General features: G+C 40.5%; 1 protein-coding gene across 1 annotated transcript in view; it reads right to left on the bottom strand.

The window, feature by feature from the left end:
- The window catches only part of PDE3A (phosphodiesterase 3A), a 244,735-nt gene that overhangs the window by 30,670 nt on the left and 189,738 nt on the right, over positions 1–24,327 (bottom strand). The window contains exons 3-5 of the mRNA XM_058655656.1: positions 9,975–10,232; positions 7,509–7,663; positions 3,176–3,300 (exon numbers count right to left, since the gene is read on the bottom strand). Coding sequence (XP_058511639.1) covers positions 3,176–3,300; positions 7,509–7,663; positions 9,975–10,232 — 538 coding nt within the window. The remainder of the gene's footprint in view (positions 1–3,175; positions 3,301–7,508; positions 7,664–9,974; positions 10,233–24,327) is intronic.

Consider the following 24,327-nt stretch of genomic DNA (forward strand, 5'->3'; position numbering starts at 1 on the left):
CAAAACTTCACCACACACGCTTTTGTAGGGAGCTAAGGAGTCTTACAGATCTAGGACAAGCAAGTGACTTTTAAGAGCCTCAGATATGTTCCATCTGCCCTGTTGGAATTTCAGACATGACTCTTCATTAGTGAGACAATCTGTATTTGGCCTACGGATAATCTGTTAAAGTGTCTGCTTGCATTATCTTACACTGGCTGTAGTGAAAACTCAATTCTAGTTCTCAGATCATTAATGACCTGAGCTTCAAAGTTTAATGAACTTTTCTCAAGGGCAGAGAAGCTCAGAATTGCTGGAAAGCCACACTACCTTTAAGGCTTTATTTTAGTGATGTAAATTCAGTAAAACTGTGTTTTTTTGGGAGGAAGTGTCCTTCTGCATTCAAAGGCAGAGAGTTACACAAAGGAGGTGGCAGTTCCAAGGAAGGTTTCGAGTGTACCATGAGTAACTGGAAAGAAAGCTTTACTTTTTCTCTTCCTCCTGGATGATGGAAAGAAAATAAAGCCTTCCTTAAATTAGATGCCTGAAAATTTATATCTCAGGGTGGTGTCTGGCACAGCTGTTCAACTCCCACTAGAATTGCCGGTACCCTGCATCCAAGTGCCTTGCTTTGAGTCTTGGATCTCCCCTCCACCCCAGGTTGTGGCTAACGCCCATTCTGAGGGGCAGCTGTGATGTGTTTAGTGCAGGAGGCCTGCTACAAACACGGAAGCCTAAGACACAGTTCCCAGCTCCCGCCCTTGTCTTGGTCCAACCTCCACTGCTGGCATCTGTGGGAGTGAGCCAGTGGATGGATCATCTCTCCCTGCCTTTCAGATAAACACAACAGAAATGTTTTAATGTAGATGTTTTGAGGGAATCTCTGTAAATATTGGTGCCATTATGAGAACTTCTGGTTCTGTTGTAATGATACGGTCATAGGCAGCTAGTTCAGGGTCACAAGTTCAGACACCACCCCTCCCTGGCCTGTATAATACTTTCTTCTCACCTGTGAGTCAAAGGACATGTAACCATCATTACCTGGGTCTTGGGAGGATGGGGAATGGGAGTGTTGCATTGTTGTTAACCACTCCCCTCTCAAACCTCCTGACAAGCCCTGGCTGGAGAGGGACTCGCTTTCTTGGTCACGCACTTCATGGCACTCTGGCTCTTGGCCTCTCATGCACCTGCTTGCATTCTTGCTTCTTGCTGACAGACTCCGAGTGTCTGGCTCACTCCCCATGAATAATGCCCATGTAGGACTTAAGCTTAAGCCATGTTGGTGCCTACACTTAAAATGCTTTTTAAGAGGCAAGAACCTAGGAAACAAATATTCTGCCCAAAACTAGACCACAACAGCAGTAGCCTATAACAACCCCATGATTTTTTAAAATTTTACTTCTTTATTATATTACTACTACCACTATTATTATTATTATAATTTTATGATACAGTTCCATAGTTCCTGGGATTTCCCTTACCTCCTTCCCATCCCCCTCCCTGCTCCCCACTGAGTTATCGCATGTTATTACTACAGTATAGTTCTTTATAAACAGTCATATGTTCATTATTGCGGGCATGGGCAATGGCAGAGTCCAACAGCCTATTATCAAGATAGAGTAAACAGTTTCATTGGGAGTCCATCTTTGATCTGGAAGCAGAGATGCATACTGCATTGTATCCTCATATCTGGATATGATAGTTTTCATTACAAAGTTACTATAATCCCCTTAAACAAAAAGCCACATTACAAAATCAACAGGAAGAAAAATAGAAATTTGCAATGCCATGAAGTTAAATAACATGCTACTAGATATGATAGTCTCCATTACACATTTACTACACATCCCCTTAAATGAAAAGCCACAAAAGAAAATCAACAGGAAGAAACTAAAACACCATGAAGCTAAATATGCTACTGAATAATTAATGTGTCACTGAAGAAATAAAAATCAAGAACCTTCTTGAAGAGAATAATGCTACTGTATGATCTATGAGTCAGTGAATGATTTAATAAGAAAGTGTTTTTGAAGGGATGAAACTAAAAAAAAGATCAAAATCCATGAGATATAGTTTCCGCTGATCTTTGCTTGTGTAGGCAATAGATTTTTTAAAAATCCAGTTTACTAATCTATGATGTTTGATGAGTTGAAGCCGTTTACATTCCGGGTAAATATGAATGGGTGGGAATTGGGTCAGGTCATTTGAGCAACGTCACCCCGTGATTCTTTGAGAACAAACAGAGATGCACATGAGACACAACGGAAAAACTATCAAAGCAAAGCTCCCATTTCTTAGGTCCAAGTTTCCAGGTGAAAGAGAATCTCAGAAGGGTGAGCCCAAATTCTGCTGAATGTTTTTCCCTTCAGGGCATTGTTTATTGACTGTTGGCATGGACCAAGAGGCCTCACATTCAGCTGAAGGGTGTGACGGTAGGGGAAGCAAGCCAGCAGGGCTTTTAGCAATGTCACAAGGCTGAAGACATAGCAATTGGAGTCTGGGGCCACCACCACAGCCAGCACTTGAACGTCTCGTATCTCAGTGCAAAGGGACAGCTATTCCCTGAGAACTGCTCGGTACTAAGATATAGAATAAACTAAGCAGAAAATAGCTAAAAACCCTATGAAGGTTTTCTATCGTGCTGAGAATTAAAACCTTGAAGTTGATTCTCCCAAGTGATTAAAACAAACACCCAAGTCTCTATGTAGGGATTCTAGGAGAAAGACAATGAAGTGACTCAATTTGAAAATTCCAGACCTTCATCAAACAAGGTCATGTTTCCACAATTCATTTTGCTTTACCTAGAACTTCATTTTAATATTGACATCTAAATTAGTAATCAGAGTACGTGTAAAACATTTGCTCCAACTCACATGAATACCACCCTGAAATGTAGTTTTTAACAAATTTTTAAAACTAAAATTTGCAAGTTGATGTTTCCCAGATTATTTTTAATGGTGACACTAACTTCCCAGTCATGCAGTAAGTTGAAGAAACCTGGTATAACAGCCTTGAAAGAACATTATCACCACAGAAAGTAGAAATTATGTAACCAGATGCTCACTAAAGCATTTTGTTTTTACTTTTTAGAACAGCCAACCCAAAGTGTAAGACAGCCATGGGACACTTCAGCACTGAAGGTGGAGTGCTTGCACAGTGCTCACTGGGTGAGCATTTCCTCCAGGAAGCCACTCACCTGGTCGATTCTGCTTCTTCACCTTCACGTGGTTTGCTGCCGACACAGCATACGATGACGTAAAGGACCTGCTTTTGGTGAGGGTCATCATCGCTGGGCTGTTCCAAGAGTCAGGAGTAACGGCACTGCAGCGACAGGATTGAGTGACAGAACAAGACACCAGTCATCCACTGTGGGGGCAAATACTGCCAGAAACTCAACCGTCATTTCCACAACATATTGGTATTGGTGCGGGTGCACTGACAAACCCGTTTTAGCAGCAGGTGACCGACCACACAGGCCAGAGCAGCTCAGCCCCTGGCAGGAATGTAGGCAGCCACCACACATACTGGGTTAATGAAAGCACAAAGGTAACTTTCTTCTTGATGCAACTATAACTTTCTACTTCTACAAGGGGACCTCCAAATGATCACGGAAAGAAAGGTAAGTTGAGGGTTGTACAAAAGATTTTGAGAATCATGTCTACTAAGGATCTTGAAAAAGATCATGGAAAAGAAGCTATGAAAACCCATGCAGTTTCGTAACTTTTTTTTTTGCAAAAAAATAAACTTAATTTCATCTAATGAGAAAATTTCCCATTAATTTTACTAATGATTTCATTTTACCAGAGAAAGAGGAAAGGGGACAGAAGAGTAGTTTACCAAATACATAGTAAAAGATACCTGTGAGATGTGGAATGAACATTTGAAATTATACAATTAGAGAAGACAAAACAGTTTCTTCCTGTCTTTTAAAAAATCAAAGGTATTTCATAAATGGTTGCAATTTGCGTAACACTACGATCATAAAAACACTTGGAGTCTGAGACGGATAACCACGTAAACTATTTCATTATGGTGACTGTTTTTAAACTCTTTGCTGAACTGACAAAATGACTTATAGTGAACAAATTTTACATTATATTTAAATGGACTACATAACTTTAGTGCTCTGTATATTGTACAATTAATAATTTGTTACTTTTCTGTGGAGACTGGGAAAGATAAGACCTTAACATCAACTCAATTGAGGCTGCCTCAAAATCTACCATTTTTTAAAAAATAATCAAAAACCACATATTTTGAAAAGTTTACGAAGTACCCTTTTAGACTCCATATAATGCATGAGGAGCTAACAAGCTCTAGATAAATAAAACCCTAACCACATAGTATCCTAGCCTTCATGGGAGAATTTTATTATACAGATCACAAAACATAACATTTCTAATACATGTATGTATACATATATAAACATATACATGCATTCACTGCAGGGTATAGGTACTCTATAGGTACTCTAACATGTTGCGTGGTCCTCACAGTAGTTTTCAGCCTTTCTTTGAATCTTGGGTCTTGATTTCTGTTTAGTTGTCATGAACATAAAGTAGCCTGGATACTGGAGAAACAATCAGCTCAGCGGAGCCTTGCTTGTGCTCACACAGCAGAGGACACTGCAGGAGTTTAGTGCTTTAGTGCCCTATCTTCCTTATTCCCCCACGTTTCTGAGTCTCACCAACAACCATCAAGTTTGCATCTGCCTATTTCTGTAATGCACATTCATGGGGGTCAGTTCCAAGGTTCACTTAGAATGATTCAGGGTGTGATTCATTTCAGTCTTTTCAACTTTGCAAAAGACCATTCTTTACGACAGCACTGACTCGTATCCTGCTAGCTCATTCACTTCTCCAGTTATGCTTTGGGTACTCTTGAATTAATGACTTCTTGTAGAGGACATTTTGGCTCAGGCAGGATAATGACTGGCCCTTTGGAACACACATTTCTGTAGGGGGGCCAAGAGTCTTCTGATTTCTAGGCCAGTGTCCCTGACTGTCCTTCAAATGACCCAGGATATCCAAAGGGTTATAAGTTGTGGCCCTTTTACTTGCTGCTTTTAATTTTTTGATCCCTGCAGTTCTCACAGAGCCCCCAATAAAAGGAAAATACAGAGAGAAATAAACAAAACAGCTAACAGTACAAAATTCCACGGCGAAAATTGGAATCTGAAAACTGATCTGCCCTCATGGCATTAGGTGTGCTAAGAGGATGTTAGCTCTGCTTCAAGATCAAGGGTAAAGCTAGCTGCACCTCGCAGTGGCACACTCACTTACATATTAGTTCCCCCTAAGCACTTGAATTCTGGACATTTCTTCATAAGGGTAAAAATGTCATACTTTCCATTAGGACTATTTGCAGCACAGTGAAATTAAGGGCTGTAAAATAGACCATTAAAAAAATAACTCAGGCAAGGCATCCTTGAGTATTTTTAGGAGAAAGAGAACAAGCAGAATCCTGTGCTATTCCTTATCTCTCGCGAAAATTATTTGTCTTCGCATTTCAGAAGCAGAATGGGAGAATCCCTGGGACTTCAATTCAAAAACGTTTTTGGAATCACTTTCTCATGAAGGTTCCACTGTCATCTTCCAATTCCATTTCATTAATTGAAAGAAGAGGAAAAGGAGGAGGAATGAGATATGGCCAGAACAAACAATAGGAAAAAAGAAAACATTTGAGAAGGCATGAGTGGCAACTATCAACAACCATTTGTTCAGTTACGGCCAAAAAGTTGGCAAATAGGCAAGTCGAATAGGAAGGCTCTTGACTGATATGCAAAAGCGTATTTTCTTAAGGTAATGAGAATGTTACTCATTTTCTTAAGAAATTTTTATGTATGCTTTTAATTACCATTGATAAATATTTGCTTTTGAAATTTATGAATCAATCCTTTAAAAAAAATAAGGACCAGAATATTCTGATTCCAATTGTGAGGAAGCACTCTTTTCTGTGATGGCATTTAGAGGTTTTATCAAAGACCGGCTCATAAGACAGAGTGATCACACAGTTATATATGGGACAATCATTCACTTCTGCTTCTCATTCTATAGGAATCAGAACATTAATTAATATGGGAGAAATCAAAATTTTCCTTCAAGAAGGCAATAACATGCAGAAATCGTTGAATTATTCTGAAATGGGGCTGGTATTATGGCAAAGTGAGGTAGGTCACACCTTCCAATGTCAGAATCCCATATGGGCCCCAGTTCAAGTCTTGGCTGCTCCTCTTCGGATCCAGTTCCCTGCCAATGCGCCCAGGAAAGCAATGGAAGGTAACCCAGGCACTTGGGCCTCTGCCACAGACACCCAAGACCCAGACGAAACTGCTAGCTCCTGGCTTCAGCCTAGCCCAGCTTTGGCAGACACTGGGGGAGCAAATCAATGGTTGCAAGACCTCTCAGTGTGTTTCTCACCTTCTCTCTGAATCTCTGCTTTTCAAAAACAAAACCTTCAAAAATTATTTTGGATGGAAAGGTTTCCAGTTATCAGCCCATCTTAGCATGGTGCTGAAATTGCTATCATGTAATTCAACAAGGATGTGATTAATTTTCATGTGTCAGGTCATGAAGTGGGGAGATCATATAGCTGTGTGTATGTTTCACAAATCTGAGATCATACAGCAAGGGTCTTCATAATTATTTAATTCAACTGAATTCTTCTGAATCAAAAAGGATAAGTACAAAAGCTTCATCTAAAATTATTTCATTAAAAAGATGCTTTCTTCAAAATTCTTTTGGGATCTTAGCAATGTCTTTCATTTAGTGTTGGTAATCCCAGCTTTTATGTTACTTTTATAAAACTCAGATTAATATACTGAATAAAGTTTAAGTCACCAAATGCCTGAACATTCACAGGTGCTCTTCATTGCGATAGTTCTTGGGGATGCTGATGTACATAGTCACATGTTTTTGTGCCTCTCCTATGGAGCAGCTGATTTAGTTTGCCAGGGGAATCTCACTCTGCAGATATAAGGCTGGATGTCTTTGATGACAGATCTTGGGTATAAATCATGGCAAGCAAAAATCTAGTCTACTTAATTTGGGCTCAGCTCTTTTCATCCAAGGTTATATTGGCAACTCATCCTTCCCATTTTTATTTAAGTCCACATAACTGAGTTCAAATGCAATTTTCCTAGTGTTAATCCTTACATTGCTTGACACTGAAAGCATAGACCTTTCCTATTTCCAAAGCTACACAGGAACTTCAAGATGTTCATGGAAAATGGAATCAAGGGTAAGTATATTATGCTTTAAAAATGGTTGAAATCCATGCAGCATATGAGGGGTTTTCAAACCTTACTGCAAGTTAGTATTACAGAAAAATAATTCACGCGTTTCAAGATTTTTTGTTTTTGCTTTTTGTTTTTAGCAAAACAACCACTGTTCCCGTCTAGTTTTTCCATGAATTCCTTAAAGACTAAAGAATCCTGCTCATTGGGTGGGTTTCCCTTTTGCTTACTGTACAACTCCCTTTTGTACGTAACTTTCCTAGGAGACATGAAACCAGGAGAAACATTGTCTCACCTGACTGAAGGTGCTTCATGCAGTTTGATGCTGGCACTACGGTCCCTCCTTACTGGTGCAGGCTCCAAGGTGGGTAGACCTGTTGCAGAGGTGGTAGTTGTCCAAGTTGATGAAACTCGTCTCAACAAGCCAGGGGGCAAACTCCTTCTCAGGCGCTAGGAGGGAGTGTTGATTTTATTAGCAAACATAATTTATTTCACTAAATTTATGTAATAACGCAGAAGGAAATGAGGTTTAAGATTATAAGTGAATTGATTAGCTCACACTGGCTGAATATCAGTTATCTAACATCAGGCTGTTCAGTGGTGCGTAAAGTCCAGTGGACAGGATGACCCTGTGCCACATCAGGGTGCCTGAATTCAATTCCCAGCTCTTGTTCCTAACTCTAGTTCCCCAGTTAAGCACACCCTAAGATGCAGAGGTGACGGCTTAAGTACCTGTGCTTTGGCCACCCTTGAGTGAGCTCTGGATTTAGTTCCCAGCTCCTATCTTTGACTCAGCTCAGTGTTGGCCATTGCAGGCATTTGCACAGTCAGAACACACGTACTTTCGATGTCTCAGAGAAATAAGTAAATACATAGACATACAAATGCCAGTTCTGAGTAGTCAGATATCCAATATCTGGTCCAATGAAGGAATACTATAAAAATCATATCTGCAGGTCTCGATTTCAAAGCTTATTCAAATCTAGAGCCATACAAATAAAAATTAATTATTACTTCTAGGATAATTTCATAATTGTATTGATTAAGCAAGATTTACTTACCCACAGATACATTTTATATTACTATGAAGAATGTTCCTCCTGCCCCCTAAACCAAAAGTCCCTGTTGGTAACACAGATTATCTTGCATCACCTTGTTCAACAGTCTCCAGTCCCAAATGTTATGGATTGGATTTTACTGTCTTGGTATATGAGTGATAGAAGGTATGCTAAGGAATGTATCTTTTTGTAGAATGTACAATTCTTTAGGTTACTGTGACTCCTACAACAAGACATACAAGAATCATCAACATCACAGCCTCTTAACTGAAGACCTTGCTGGCCAACTTGCTGTTCCCTTTCTGGATTACTTCTTCTCTGGCTATAATCTAAGAGAGAAATGAGGTATTATCAAGATTGAGACATAAGTCTGGGGTATTCACTTTCCAGCCTAAGTGAGGGTACTATCCTAGAGTCATGCCACCAACAATCATAATGGGTAGAATCTTAGCTGACTTTTATTTGGGGCTAATGGCTGGCAAATCAACTATGTAGGCACAGTTTACGAAGACACATTCTGTTTTTCTAAGATAGGATGAGCTTTGAGAAACGTAGCATCCTGAGTGCCACTGTACCTCCGATACTGGATTCCCTCCAGCATCTCCTTAAGATGTAAATCAACTTCTCAGCAGGTAACTCAGGTGTAAGTGAAACACCAGCAAAGATCAAATTTCTTACCTGAATTGTGTCATCGACCTCATCTCTGTTTTTGGACACGCAAAGGAAACCAGTCATTGACTTTCTCCCTGTCTTCAGTGGCATACCGTTGTTAGGAATGCCTTTCCTCAAGGAAGCACTAAGTTTGAAGGAAGCTTCTAGGTGAATTCTCTTCATTCAAGAGACAGCTCAAGATTGCTGGCTGTAGGGGATAACTATTTCTAACTAAACAAGTGTGTTGAGTGCGCCTGGATGTCTTAGTCTTTAACATTACTAATTTTTACTGAACTTGGTACAGGACCCTAATGTCACATCTTCTGTAGAATTCATATCTTAGGCAGGCTGAGCACTCCTTATCTGAAATGCCTCATATTCTAGAAGGTTTTTGTTTTGCTTTGTTTTGCTTCTAAGTATATTTTCATTGAATTTACATTGAATTAACATTAAATTTAATGATCTCATTTTTAAAAATCCTAAAATTTGAATTATTGGAATGTAACCTCTGTGTGTAGTAAGTTTCACATTTCAAGAGAGTCTCACATTAGCAATGTGAAAATTGTAATGCAAAAATAAATACAAATAACTACAGCCATCTTTTGCTTTAAATCATCCACAATTAACTAAAACTGTGGTGAATTCCAAATTTGCCTTATCTGAGAAAGCCTTGAAGGTGTTCTTAAGGACTTCATCCTATGTTATCCAAGAGAAATCACATGTTCTAAACAGAATCTGCCCTAGAATGGAGTGGGATTATAGCCTGACATCTTTAGTGGGTACCTGTCATCACTTAGAACAGAATGTGGCATGTAATAGCGTCAAGTGAACTTCCCAAAGCTTCAACAAACAAGGGAATACCAAAAAGGACATTTTCCATTTACAAAAAGCTGTCAAGTGTAAGGAGTTTGTTTATGCTTTTATTGAATTTTCTCCCTGTGATCAATACATCGTTCCTAGTAACAGGTATGAAGGTAGATGAGCTTGGATTGCCAGGAAGGAGACAATTACTGAAGCTGAGCTCTTTAAGGGGCCGCACCATCAACACTCACCTTGGCAATAGCCAGCTTGTCTTTCTCGGAGCTCTCTTCGGAGTCAGAACAAGTATAGTTTTCACTGAAGGAAACTGCTGGATTCACTCTGGGCTTGTGAACGGCCTGGAAGGTGAGCTGTGTGCTGAGAAGGTTGCTCACGGCCCTCAAGGACGTGCATACGTTCGGCGGCAGAGAGGGGTCTGCCAGGAGGTCAGTAATGAGGCCGTGGGCCTCGCCCATCACAGCAATATCCACAGTGATACTGGTTCCTGAAGACTGAGACACAAAACCAAGCCAAGGTCAGGGAAGCTCAGGCCCGACTCTGCAAACACACAGAGGTCCGCTGGGCGTGGCCACTGAGACACAGAGTGGCCTGCCTGGGGTTTCTGTTGAGTAAAAATCAAATCATGTCTCATGTTTTCACATTCAATGCACATTGTTTTAATGCTATAACTTGGCAGAGGGGTAGACCAAACCTGAAGAGATGAAAAAGGCATATTAGTTCTAAAAAGCAAATTCAGAGAACTGGGGGAGAAAAGATTCATATTAATTTATTCCTTATAAAGAGTTCAACATGTACATGAAAGTACTTGAAAAAATTTCATGTAGTAACGCAACTAAAAGCTTATTGGCACAATATAATTTGATATCCAAACACAGCTTTTTCATAATATACATTTCATGGTCTATCTGAAATATTTGTATATGATTTAGAAATCTTATTCTGAAAACGGTAATACACTATGAAATTTTAATTTTAGTAATGTTTAAATGTTGTACTTGAACATAGTATGTGGTATTCATTCAACTAATATTACTCAGTAATTAAAATTACTCACTTTATATTCATAATCACAATGTATCTCTCTTCATGCAGTTGGGGATTTCAGCTCTAGAGTTCTGTGATACAGCTGTTGAATTCAGCCCAACCGGTGAGCACCAACAGAGCCATTGCTCTGGACTGATGGAACAAATGAGACTTTCAACAAACAAAAAAGCTGTTCAAGCTACTGGCCAGAGAGAATGCCAGGCAGGACTCAGGGAGGGCAAGGGCAATGCTGCCTTAAAACAAGTGCCAATGATGGTCAACACTGGAGTGCCGTCAGAGTGTGATGTACTACACACCCACGTCCACTCCAGGTCAAGGACCAGGTATGCAGGTTCTGGATCTAGGTCCTGACTCCGGACAAGGTCACTTCCTATGGGCATAGACTTCGGCAAGCTAGTAAACTCTACATGCCATGACTTTTGCATTAACTCATGATGTAATTACAAGCAACAATGTATGTAGAGCTGTCATTGTGGCACAGCACATTGAAATACTGCTTGTGATCCCTGCTGGTTTAAGTCCTGGCTGCTCCACTTACAATCCAGCTGTGTGTCAATATGCCCGAGAAAGCAGCTGGAAATGGTCCAAATAGTTGGGTCCCTGCCACACACTGGGAGACATGGGTAAAGCTCCGGGTTTTGGCTTGGCAGAGCCGTGACTGCTGCGGCCACATGCAGAATGAACCAATGAATGCAACATGCTCTTTTTCAGTTTCTCCTATCTCCATCAATCTGCCTTTCAAATCAATAAGTCATTCTTAAAAGAAATTATAATATATGAACTATACACACATACATCTATATGTATAAAACCATTAACACTTTACTGGCAATCATAAATCTTCAATTATGGTAAATACACATGTAATAACCATGTGGCTTTTTTCTTTTTATTATTTATTTGCTATAGAGAAAGGCCTTCCTTTTCCTGGTTCAGTCCCAATGCTTGGACTAGTTTGAAGCCAGCAGCCTGGCACTCATTCCGGGTCTCGCATACTTGTAGCACAGAATCACGTACCTGGGCCATCCCCTGCTGCCTTCAGGGTGTGTATCAACAGTAATGTGGCATCAGAGCTGACCTGGAACTCACTGAGGGAATCCAATTTGGGATACCGGAGTCCCAAACAACTTCTCAACCACTGTGCCCCCCAAGCGTCTGCTTCTCAAGTGTTTTTTTTTTTTTTTTTTTTTTTGGTTTTAAGGTATACCTACTTTTATTAAAGTTGTACATCAAAGCTTAATTCTTTTTTTTTTATTTATTATTTAACTTCAGTAATTACATTGTATTATGTGACACAATTACATAGATACTTGGGTTCTCCCCACCCCTCCCCAAACCCTCCCACCATGGTGGATTCCTCCACCTTGTTGCATAACCACAGCTCAAGTTCAGTTGAGATTCCCCCATTGCAAGCGTCAAGTGTTTTTCAATAAAAGGATATCAGGAGAGTTGAGAATTTGGCATTAAGGTTAAGACACCACTTGGGGGGGTGCATATATCCTATCAGAATAACTGGCTCAAGCTTTATTTACTTCACTTCTATCCAGCTTCCTGCTAATGCATCACTGGGCAGGAAACAGGTAGTAGAGCAAGCAGGATGTCAACCAGTACTCTGATAAAGGATGCCAGCATTGCAGGCAGAGTCTTAACTTGCCATATCACCATATCAGCTTATGTTGCCAGAGTTTTAAAAATCACATACAAACAGGGAAAAAAATAGTGACTCACACAAAGGGTATTTTTATGCCTACTTACTTAAAAACATTAGATTTCTAAGCATACTAATAACACTGAAATCTTATACAGTGATATTGAAAATTGAAGATTAAATTTACATGAAAGCAGCTTTTAAGGAGAGCCTTAAATAGCTTAAAAATCATCTCTGAGTGCAGGAATGAGCTGTAACAAGCAAAAAGCCACAGTTGTCTCGCTATGGTGCCGACCATCAAACAAATCTTTTCCTTTAATAAAAGTTCCTGACAATATAAAACATTTGACTTCACAGGCCTCTGCTTGTAACAGAAATATTTATATTTAACATTTAAGAAAATGTAAGTATGGCTCCCCAGACACTATTTAAATGACAACCAAATAAGGCTTGCAACCTTTAAATAGAAAATCTGGAATTTAAGTCAGATAAACAATGGAGGAAAGTGCACTTTTATAAATCACACCAAAAATAACTGATTCTCTTGGTTTCCATGCACCTATTCTTTAAGCATCTCTCTCTTCCACCATCTGATCTGATCATCTTCCAAGGATGGATGTGAAATGCAGTGAGGCCCCGACCAACGCAGAGAGCTCCCATTTGCTGAGCTATTGCTCCAAAGCCCACAGCATCTAGGGTATGAGTCAGGTAATCCTGAACTCGCCCCAGGATTCCCATATTCATGGCAGTGACCCAGCTATGTGAGCCACCAGTACTGCCTCCCAGAGAGCGCATAGACATTTTGATTTGGGTTGGCAGTGCCTTTAACTCTGTGCCAAACAGCAGACCACAGCTTCATCCTGAAAACAGCCTTGATATGTGATGATCTAGATTGCTATCCAGGGTTCTAGATAAGACAGGAGAAAGACATTAATTGTATATATTCAGTGTTAAACGTAAGTACTAGATTAGATATGATCTACCAGTTTGATTACAGAAAACCTGTTTTTGCACTGAGGACTGTGGTGCTAGGACACCGAAATTGGAAGCAGAGAGCAGAGAAAGGGGTGTGCAGAGCTCCTAACCACTGGTTTATGCCTTAAATGCTTGCAATTTCTCTCAGCTTGAGCCACAGTCAAGCAGTTACAACTCCATCCAGGTCTCTCATATGGCTTACAGAAACCTGATCACTTGGAACATACTGATTCCCAGAATCTGCATTCAGAGGAAACCAGAGCTTGCAGCCAGATCCCAGGACCCATTCCCAAGACTCTTCTGGGGGTCTCAATCATGAGATCTACCTGCCAAGCATTATTTTTTTTAAGACTTACTTCTTTTATTGGAAAGGCAGGTTTACAAAGAGCAGCAAAGATAAAGATCTTCTATCCACTGGTTCACCCCTCAAATGCCCACTATGGTTAGAGCTGAGCTGTTGTAAAGCCAGGAACCAGGAGCTTCTTCTGTATCTTCCACACGAGTGCAAGAGTCCATCCTCGAATGCTTTCAAAGATCAAAATCAGGAAGCTGGATGGGAAGTGGGGCGGCCAGGACACAAACTGACACCTATATGGGATGCTGGTACTTGCAGGTGAAGGATTAGCCAACTGAGCCATTGCACCAGCCCCCTAGGATCACTTCTTGATAAATTAATTTCCTTTGGAGGTGAAGATGGTAGAATCAAGTCACAGATCTGCTTCCCGCATATTTTTAGTGGAAACATAATTGGCAACGTAATAAAGTAGGTTAAATGTAACCCTATCTGAAAATGTGACAGTTCTTATGTGTTCTGACACAGTGATTCGTTTAATGTGTCATTTGCTTTGGAAATTAATTTATCCTAACTGAAGGAAAATCAGAAGCCATGAGCCTTCCCTGTCATGTCTACATGAAAACTTTGATAGAAAGCAAATGCCATATAGTTCCGATTGGATCACAGTAAAAACATTTTAGATGGAGCCCGACACAGTACCTAATGGCTAAAGTCCTCACCCTGCATGCACCGGGATCCCATGTGGGTGTGTTTGTATCCCGGCAGCTCCACTTCCCATTCAGCTCCCTGCTTGTAGCCTGGGAAAGCAGTAGAGGATGGCCCAATGCTTTGGGACCCTGCACCCATGTGGGAGACCTGGAGGAAGGTCCTGGCTTCTGGTTCTGGCTCAGCTCAAATCCAGCCATTGAGGCCACTTGGAGGAGTGAATCAGTGGATGGAGGATCTTCTTCTCTGACCTTCCTCCTCTCTATGTTTCTGACTTTTCAATAAAAATAAAATAAATCTTCAAAAAAATGTTTTAGATGTCATGATGGTTTCCAAAACCAACCCCAGGGATTCTATAGCACACCAGAGGTCTGGGCTGGATCTTTTTCATTCATTTCAGTACATAAAATATATGCGTGCACACGTCAAAGAACGAAGGGAATGCTTTTAAAATGATTTAGTGACATCATTAAGCCTTTTATACTCTTAAAAAAAGATTTTAAGATTATGCAGACTTCAGAAAAGTTTCCATTTGTTGATCTTGTCTAAGCTACACATTACAGCTTATTACTCAACCACTGATGCTGTTTACTGCCTATGGTAAAACACCTAGTGTACCTTTAGTGCTCATTGGGAACAGAGTGTTCTCTGAAACTACCACAACTTCTCTCCCAGTCACTGAACTTCACATTTGCTAGGGGTTAGCTTGGCTTGGTCAGGTCTGTTTATTTATATTTATTACTGTAAATTATGTATGCCAATGAACCATCTATAAAACAATGATGTGTGAGTACAAATGGAAGTGTTTCCTTAAAAACTAAGTTAAATATATTTACATAAACTTCAGAAAAATGAGGTACTGAAATGCATTTCCACTGGATTAGTTGGGAGAGAACTGCGAAAAAAATTTTAAAATAATCAGAACATTCTTGAAGGATTTTCAACTACAACTGCCTTCAAACTCTTAAGCCATGTCCACTGTAAGAAATAAACTGCCATGCATTTGCAATGAAATATGGGTGTGATACATTCTGAAAGTAGGGACCCCGATCCTTACAATGGACACACATTCAAAGCAGATCATTTGACTTTTCAGCAATAGATATGCTAAAGCCTGAACAGCTTTATACTCAAGAGGTATTGAATTTAAAATACATTACTAGATGTATGGAAAATTTACATAACATTTCTTATAATCACATGCTCTAAGAGCTTTTTTAATTCCCAACTATGTTAGTTACAAGTATTCATAGTATTTTTAAACACAATGCTTCCTTTCACTTGAAATAAGGCATAATCCAGTAGCTACACCAAAGTTATTCCCATTTCTTGAGGCTTAATTTATGAGTTAGCACACAAGGAGCAAAAACATACAAATAAATGTTTTCCTCTTGTATGTTTAATTTATCATATTATGCATGTGAGAAGTTGGAAAGTAAAGTTATAAAGAGTGGGATCAGATGCTTATTTTAAAAGGTTGTACATGAAGTGTTTCAAGAAATAGGATTTGTTATCAGACTGCCTGTGACCTAATCTGAGATCTCTTAATACTGAGAAATTCTTCATCTTTTTTCCTCGTATTCCTCATCTCTAAATAATACTTAATAAGCATACCTAGTTGACAGTATTAACGATGACTTAATGAGATCTGGCACAAAGAGGGACTTGGCAGAAGTTCTTGGATCATGAAGAACTATACTTTAGTAATGATATAGGGATGTGGTGGAGGCGGGGGATTGGGGAGTGGATAAAGAAGATCCCAGGAGCCTATGGAACTGTATCATAAAATGATGATGACAATAACAACAACAATAATAAGATTAAAAAAGAATACAGAACCAAACCAAACACAAAAAGCAGTTCTTGGATCAAAGCACCTGTTTAATGTTATAGATCAACAGCATTAGCAGTGTATTGAACATCATTGCATGTACAAGAGGTTCTTATTGTGCATGCAAGGGTTCGTCACCCTCCATGTTCTGGGTCATGAGTTCCTCTGCAAATAACTACAACAAACAAAGCCAAAATAACACAATAAAATCAACAACAAAAAGCCCTCTAAATTTTCACTTCTTATTCTGAGCAAATACATTCAAAGACTGTGCTCCCTACTCCAAAACACAATCATCGTTTTGAGATTAACTTTAGGGTTTAAAAAGAAATTATGCAAAAGTCCTGGTTTCAGTTAATACGCTTGGTTGCACTGGTATGATTTATAACACACTATGTGAAAAGAATTCTACCAGCAGGCATGTCAGCTTCATTGTTAAGTGTATTTTTGATTTTTTTTTCCTTTCTGTTTAGTCACCCTGGGAGGCACCCACAGCATGGGAAGAACATTCTTAGGATGCAAAGGCAAGTTGGGAAAACAGAGGAATAAACAGTTCAAGAGATGACACATAAAAAGGGGAGTGTCACTGGGAACTTCCCTACCCAGCTTTGGTCTTCAAAGCCGGGAAAACATGCCTGGTGGATCTGTAGAAACCATTTCACCTCCAACATCTCCACAGCACGGTTTTCTACTCCCAATCCCTCCAAATCCTGTTCCAGGAGGCTGTTTATGACACCAGGAAATAGCATCATGGTCTTTAATGTGCTGAATTACTAAAGAAGATAAGTTGGATTCAATGATATGATCTTTGGGTGTCATACTGGTTCTGACCTCAGAACCAACAAAATTGCATATCTGTTTATCTTTTCATAGGGCCCATTTATAATTTTAGACTTCAAATTGGTTGGGAAATTTTTAAAAAATGAAATCATGTGAAAATTTTGCAGTAACTCATTGTAGGCTGCACCTTGGCTAGAGGCCATAGTAAGGAAACAGATGTTTGCTTACTTTAATTTCTGGCAGGGAATATGAGTTTACATTTGGATTTTTTCCTTAAGAGAATATACATGCATGATAGAAGGAAAACACACAGGGCTCTTCACCAAGCTGCTTTCTAGCACTACCTCAGGAATGTTCAGTTTCTGATCTGACACACGGCACACTTCAGCAGTTACTACAATTCTGGAAGTCCTTTTATGTTCAATAAGTCCTTCAGGTCACTCACAGGAAGTGGCATATGGTCTCAGGTCCTCACAGACTTCCCTACAATCTACCTGGAAATACATCAGAAGTTATGCGACATTCCCTGTTTTCTATATGCTTTCCAGACACCAGTGAATTCATTCCACAATTCAAAATTGACAATTACTGTAGAACACAATTTTATTGCTCCATTATTAAAACATACTTATTAAATTGCTTACTCTAATAAGAACTCAAAAAGATCACCTTAGCTATATTTGACCCTTTCATGATGGAGTTCTCTTATTCCTAACTGGAAGAGAAGTCAGCAACAATATGAAGCATGTAGGCCAGGAGCTACTCCAGTGACTGCTCTCACAGATGAATGTGACATGGTTTGGTTGTCTAAATTGCCGTCCAAATGAAAGCATTACTCTATGGGTGGAAGAAACATCAGAACTTAATTGGATTCTCTCACATGACTGAGTCATCAAGCATTATAGGATCAACTGTGAATTTGTGAAATACGTATGCATTCAGAAAACTGATGGGATTTGGGTGGTCTTTTGCATTTGAAGGATTCTGATACAATTGCAGGCTTTTGTTTGCTTAGCCTACAACTAAGTGAACAACAGATGGCAGTATTCTTCCTCTGTAAAGAACATCTCTGAGTGTGCCTCTCCCGGTTAAAAACGAGCTCAGTTTCTTTTCTCAGAGAATGGAAAAAAATTAAAAAGGGAATTATTTACATATGAGCATTGGTAGAAATTTAAATTAAAATATTAAAATTGTGCCATATTCATCAGCATCACTGTTTAAGTGACATTAAACAATCACTTGTCTAAATTACACACAGGTTAGTTGCTTCCTTTCCCTATTGTTTTTTAAAGATTATTTGAAAGTCAGAGTTACTGAAAGAGAAGGGAGACACAGAGAGATAAAGAGACCTTTCATTTGCTGTTTGATTCCCCAAATGGCTACAATGGTCAGGGCTGCGCCAGGCCAAAGCCAGGAGCTTTATTAGGGTCTCCCATGTGGGTGGAGGATACCCAAGTACTTGGGCCATGTTCTGTTTCTTTTCCCAGGCCACCAGCATGGAGCAGTCAGAATACGAACTGATGTCAAGTGAAGAACGGGCATTTCAGAGGTGGCTCTACCTACTATGTCAAGACACAGCTCCCTTTTCTCTATGTTGACGGGGTGCATTAGAAAACATGACCCACAGCCACATGTGGAATTACACGTTTTCCACATACAATATACTGTTATTATTCTTCATAACAACAAACTTTGGCATCTGAACACGATGGTCTTGCTGGCCATTACTGGTATTTGGTTTATTCCTGCTGTACTTAGCAGGAGAGTCATTCCAGTCTTGTATGCAAATGTTGCTCACTGATGCTACTGATTTTCCTCTCCTATTCTCAGTGCACAGTAGCTTCCCTGGACTGCCCTAGTACCTTGTCAATTCATCACGACACTAATGTCTCTAGGCTCTTGTAACCGACTTCCCACCACCTACCAGGAGACCTGGATTGAGTTCCTGGGTCTCAGGGTAGCCTCAGCCAAGTCCCTAACATCTCATGCACGGGGAGTCAATCAGTGAATGGGAGTTCGTCTTTCTTTCTTTTTTTTTTTTTTTTAAGATTTTATTATTATTGGAAAGCCAGATATACAGAGAGGAGGAGAGACAGAGAGGAAGATCTTCCATCCGATGTTTCACTCCCCAAGTGAGCCGCAACGGGCCAGTGCACACTGATCCAAAGCCGGGAACCAGGAACCTCTTTCAGGTCTCCCACGCGGGTGCAGGGTCCCAAGGGATTGGGCCGTGCTCAACTGCTTTCCCAGGCCACAAGCAGGGAGCTGGATGGGAAGTGGAGCTGCCGGGATTAGAATCGGCGCCCATATGGGATCCCGGGGCGTTCAAGGCGAGGACTTTAGCCGCTAGGCCACGCCGCCGGGTCCGAGTTCGTCTTTCTATCTCTGCCTCTTAAATTAATGAAAATTGAGCAACACTCAATTTCATTCACCAGCTTAATCCTGGAACATAGGAAAATATACATACTCTGTTGGGGGGAAAAAAAAGAACAGTTAGACTCGACACTGGAGTCAGGAATAAAATTCATTTTTAACAAACTAATTCTGGAGTAAGTACCATTCAGGAACAGGAAAACTATCACAGAGAATTCAAAATACTCCACATGTTTCTCTGTAATGTGAAAAGTCATGAAAAGAACATGGAAAGATTAGGGTAAATGGATGAGTACTGTCTGGAAAAAAAGGCTCCTTACTAAGTCTGGAGTTAAAGAACAAAGGCCTTTGGATAACAATGCTCTGGGCGCTTCAGATTGGAAAAATTCTGAAGTCTGAGCAAGGAGATCAAGGCAAGCATTTGAGCCACACTCAAGAGATTTGATTCATAACTAAGGGCAATGAGGAAACCCTGAGCAGCAGTGACATCATCAGTAATGTGTGTAGAGAGTCGAGCTGTTAAACCCATAGTTTGGGAAGATGGGTAGCTAACAAGCCCCCATCAAGTTACAAATCAAAGGCAAAAGGATCACTCTGGATGGGGCTCTGGAGACGTCCCGCTGTATAACATGTACTTGGCTGTTCATGGGATGATTCAACTTCAGTATGAAGAGACATGTGGACTGGAAATATGCATTTAGGCACCCGTGACACAGGTGGACATTTCGCTAGCAGTATTGTTTGTGAAACAGAGAAATCAGAAGTTGGTACATTTTTAAAAGCCAGGCAGAAGGAAAGGTGACTACAGACAATAGGACGGGACAGCTGAGAACTGAAACACTGTAATCAAAAGGACAAGGAGTGACCCTAACAGGTAAAGGTTTCAGAGACCTGGATATTCTGAACAATGCCTACCGGTGAGTACATGGCATGTCACTGGTAACACGGAAGAGAACAATTTCAGGGAAGTCTCAAGGTTGCCAGCCATAGATCAGTACACAGAGCAGTGAAGGAAAAGATAACACGAAGAGCCTAAAGCCATTTATCAGGAGAACTGCTTGTAGAATGGAAGGCAAAGATGTGTCAGGTCCAGAGGGGAGACAGGGTCCCAACACTCACTGGGCATGCATCAAGCATGAACGCTGTTGGGGCATACTAATGAGGGAGTGAGCTGTGAAACATTGAGAAGACAACGGAAAGACAAGGAGGACAAAGTTCCAGGAAGAGAAGAGAGGGGTTTAAGGAAAAACCTTCACAACTCTCAAAGAATGGCATCTTGCCTGGACCACCCTGATATGCCTCCAACCCCTTAATCCATGGCCACATGAATGTGTCTGGCCTCAAGTAGAGATGGGGATTGAGACCCTGGTCCTCGGAATGGCCTCAGCCCAGCTTCTGATAGTTCAGGCAGAGAGGCCTGGCCTAGTGGGACAGCACAGAGCAAAAATGTTTGCAGACTTACTTACTCGGTAAAGTGTGAGAACATAAGATGGACAACATTGACATTTGCAGTACCAAGGGGGAGAAAGGCTTTTTTAAAGGAGTAAGAAACAGCTGTGTGTTGATGGCTGGACAGAGGCTGGGGACTGTCAACCCCCTCCCATGCAGCTCAGATACTTTTTTAGTGCTGCTCACATTTCACATGGAAAGGCAATCAAGTGAACATAGGAAAGAACTGCAAGAGAGGAAAGAAAATGAGCCAACTGCAGTGGAGATCCTGGTCACATTGAAACATAGGTCTACAGACAGTCACTGGAGGAGAGAAGAAGCTGCATGAAGTCTGGGAGTGTGATGTAGCCTCACACAGCTGGATGCAGGATTACATTAGCTAACTCGCAGGCATGGCCAGTTTCTGCTTTTTATTAGCAGAAAATAAGGTTGAAAAGGAAGGACGATGCACATCAAGGAAAAGCTCAATTTCCTAATTCTATTAGTTGGCAATTAAGTGATGAAAGACGTCTGAGAAGCAAGATGACGTCAGTCAGCAGTACGCAGGGCTAGAGGAAGATGAAGGTGTGACATGTAGCGACCTGACCAAGGTCAATCAACTAGGCTACCTGAAATGTGAAGAACCAGGAAGCAAAGCATCAAGGCCATAGGATGGCGAATCACCTGTACTTGGAAACCGGAAATATACACGGATGCCAAAGCAGCGACATATTTACTGTTGCAACAAGCATTCTCTATTCTCCAATGTTTTCTAATTGCTTATAAAATTTCTGTAAGGATGCATGTCTCATAACAATATGTGAACAGTATGCTTGTGAATTCATAAAATCCACTGGTTTGGAACACCTGTGAAATGTTTTCTTTTTAACATGTCATGGTATTAGCCCCCAACAAAGGAAACCATCAAGGGAATGGTTACTCACAAAATCCCCAACTTAGTAGAATATCTTAATTTAAAAACTTATTTAAAATATATTTAAATACATTTAAAAACTCATTTAACTTCATTTTCTCTAAATAATCAAACCGCCACAAGCTAATGAGGTTTTCAAATCATAAAAAGAGCACTTGTAAATTAAATGCATTTTCTCTAAAGAAACAATGCTGTAAGCGGTGATGAAGCTGCTCAATCAGCCCACATGAACTTTATATCTGGTACAAAGGTCACTTTCCCCCACCTCCCCCAAAACATTACAGAAAAATAGGTTTAAAAGATGAGAATGGAAAATACTTGAACTTCCTTTCTCAGCAGAAACCCCACCAAGCTCAAGACTCTTCTGGATGTGATGTCAGCCACTCAGTCCATTCACAAGGATGTAAAGGTCCTGAGAATGTAACCACGGTCAAAGTCTTCGTTATCTTATAAAGAGAAAAATGCGGACTTAGGAGCCAACAGAGGACTGAGAAGCGGATGCCGAAAGGCTTTGCACTGAAACTCTCAGACAGCTGACTGGTTTTGACGACAGACATTGGCAAGAACATTGTCGTGAGAAGGAAGGACTTTCTGGTGAAGAGGGTACAAATTTTCTGCTAAAGTCTTGGCTTTCTCAAAATACTCTTCTGGCAAAGGGATGCCTTCTTTATTCAGCTCTCCAGAATAACTCCAGAATCTCCAGAGACTGTGGTGGCAGAGGGGATAGAAGAATATATTACTAGAATTGTATCGACAGACATATTCAGTCTGTTTTTAAAGTTAAATTAAAAACACTTTTTAAAAGGAAGGCTCTTAATTCTACTTATTGTGCTTGTTTGAAATTTCCATTCAAAGTTGTGCTAGAGTCCGACACCATTGCCTAGTGGCTAAAGTCCTTGCCTTGCATGTGCCAGGATCCCATATGGGTGCCAGTTGTAATCCTGGCTACTCCACTTCCCATCTAGCTCCTTGCTTGTGGCCTGGGAAAACAGTAGAGGATGATCCAAAGCCTTGGGACTCTGCACCCATGTAGGAGGCCCAGAACAGGCTCCTTGCTCCTGGCTCCTGGCTTTGGATTGACTCAGCTCCAGTTGTTGCAGCCACTTGGGGAGCAAACCAGCAGATGGAAGATGTTCCTCTCTGTCTCTCCTATGTAAATCTGACTTTCTAATAAAAATAAACAAATCTTTAAAAAGAAAAAAGGAAAGTTGTCCTCCTATCTGCAGGTGACCTTCTCAGCAAAAGATTTGCCCTGCTTCTATTTTTTGTATGTATTTAGAATGAACTTTTTGGAGATATGTCAGCATTTTTTTCTTTTTTAGTTTGCCATTACAAAAAACACTGTATTGCAATGATAGATCACTTTAATAGAAAGAAAAAATGTATTCAGGGAGTTGTGTACACACGCACACACACACACACACAAAAGGAACATGCAGGCACTGAGACCACATCCATTTCTGCTCATTTATTCAGTAACTATTACTTGAACATCGGTGGGGCAACATACCATGCACAGCTCGGACCTCAGAGATCAATGAATCAGGATGCTGCATTCAATTAGCTGACAGTCCAGAGGAAGCAGCTCAGGGAAGACAGAGATCAGAGAATAAGAAGACAAGGCAAGGGAATCTTGTGCTTGTACCTCCACTATCTAGGCTACACGGCTAATGAAGAAGCTTCTTCCAAGTATCAACAGCCTCAGGTGTATTCAGACCATGATCTGTTTCCACGCAAACTTTGCAAACGGCTATCCTGAGTGAAGTGACCACTGATATTCCTAACACTCCTTAGAGTAGGACAAAACAGCAGCAACCATGACAAATAAAATTCTGCACGGAACAGAATTCTGAGAAGAGGGAGGGACCTCTAGCAAATGTATTCATCCATCATGCACACAGACATCTCTGGCATAGTGGCATCTGCCTTTGTTGAAACACGGCTTCAGAACTCTCCAGTTCTCCTCCCCCTAAGATGGAGTAGGGAACTTGAAGCATCCATGATTTGCCAAGAACTTAACGAGCTGCTTTTGTTAACTAGCTTTAAGGATGACGTGAGCTTACCTGGGAATCACTGTGCAGGGAGGCAAGCAAGATGCGCTACCTCCTACTCATAGTTCTAACAACTTCGGTGTCAAGGTAATGATTTTGAAAACAGTGCCCAAGGGGTTGGATAACTCGCCTAAAGGCACAGCAACAGAAATGGCAGAGGGAGTGCTTCAACTCTATGGACGGGTCAGAAGCCTTGCACCAGTGATCACATCGCTGAACTGCTCATCAATATTTTGGGTACTGCTCCTACACAATGGCATTTCCCCTCGAGAGCAGGAAAATATACTCACCAATTTTTACTATTCTTAAGCAAACCAAACCTCTTCCTCTAATTAATCTTTATTGAGTTATACTGTCATTATCAAGAGAAACTTGATAATATCTTCAGTAAACTCCAAGATTCCAGTGTACTCCCTTCACATAGTTTTTCAAACACGTCAAAGTAGACTGTTCTCAGAAATGTGTCTTAAGACAGACTCACAATTTCTTCACCAATAAAAATGGTTTTTAGTCTTCCTCCCT

The sequence above is a fragment of the Ochotona princeps genome, chromosome 27, assembly GCF_030435755.1.
Source record: "Ochotona princeps isolate mOchPri1 chromosome 27, mOchPri1.hap1, whole genome shotgun sequence".
Lineage (NCBI taxonomy): Eukaryota > Metazoa > Chordata > Mammalia > Lagomorpha > Ochotonidae > Ochotona > Ochotona princeps.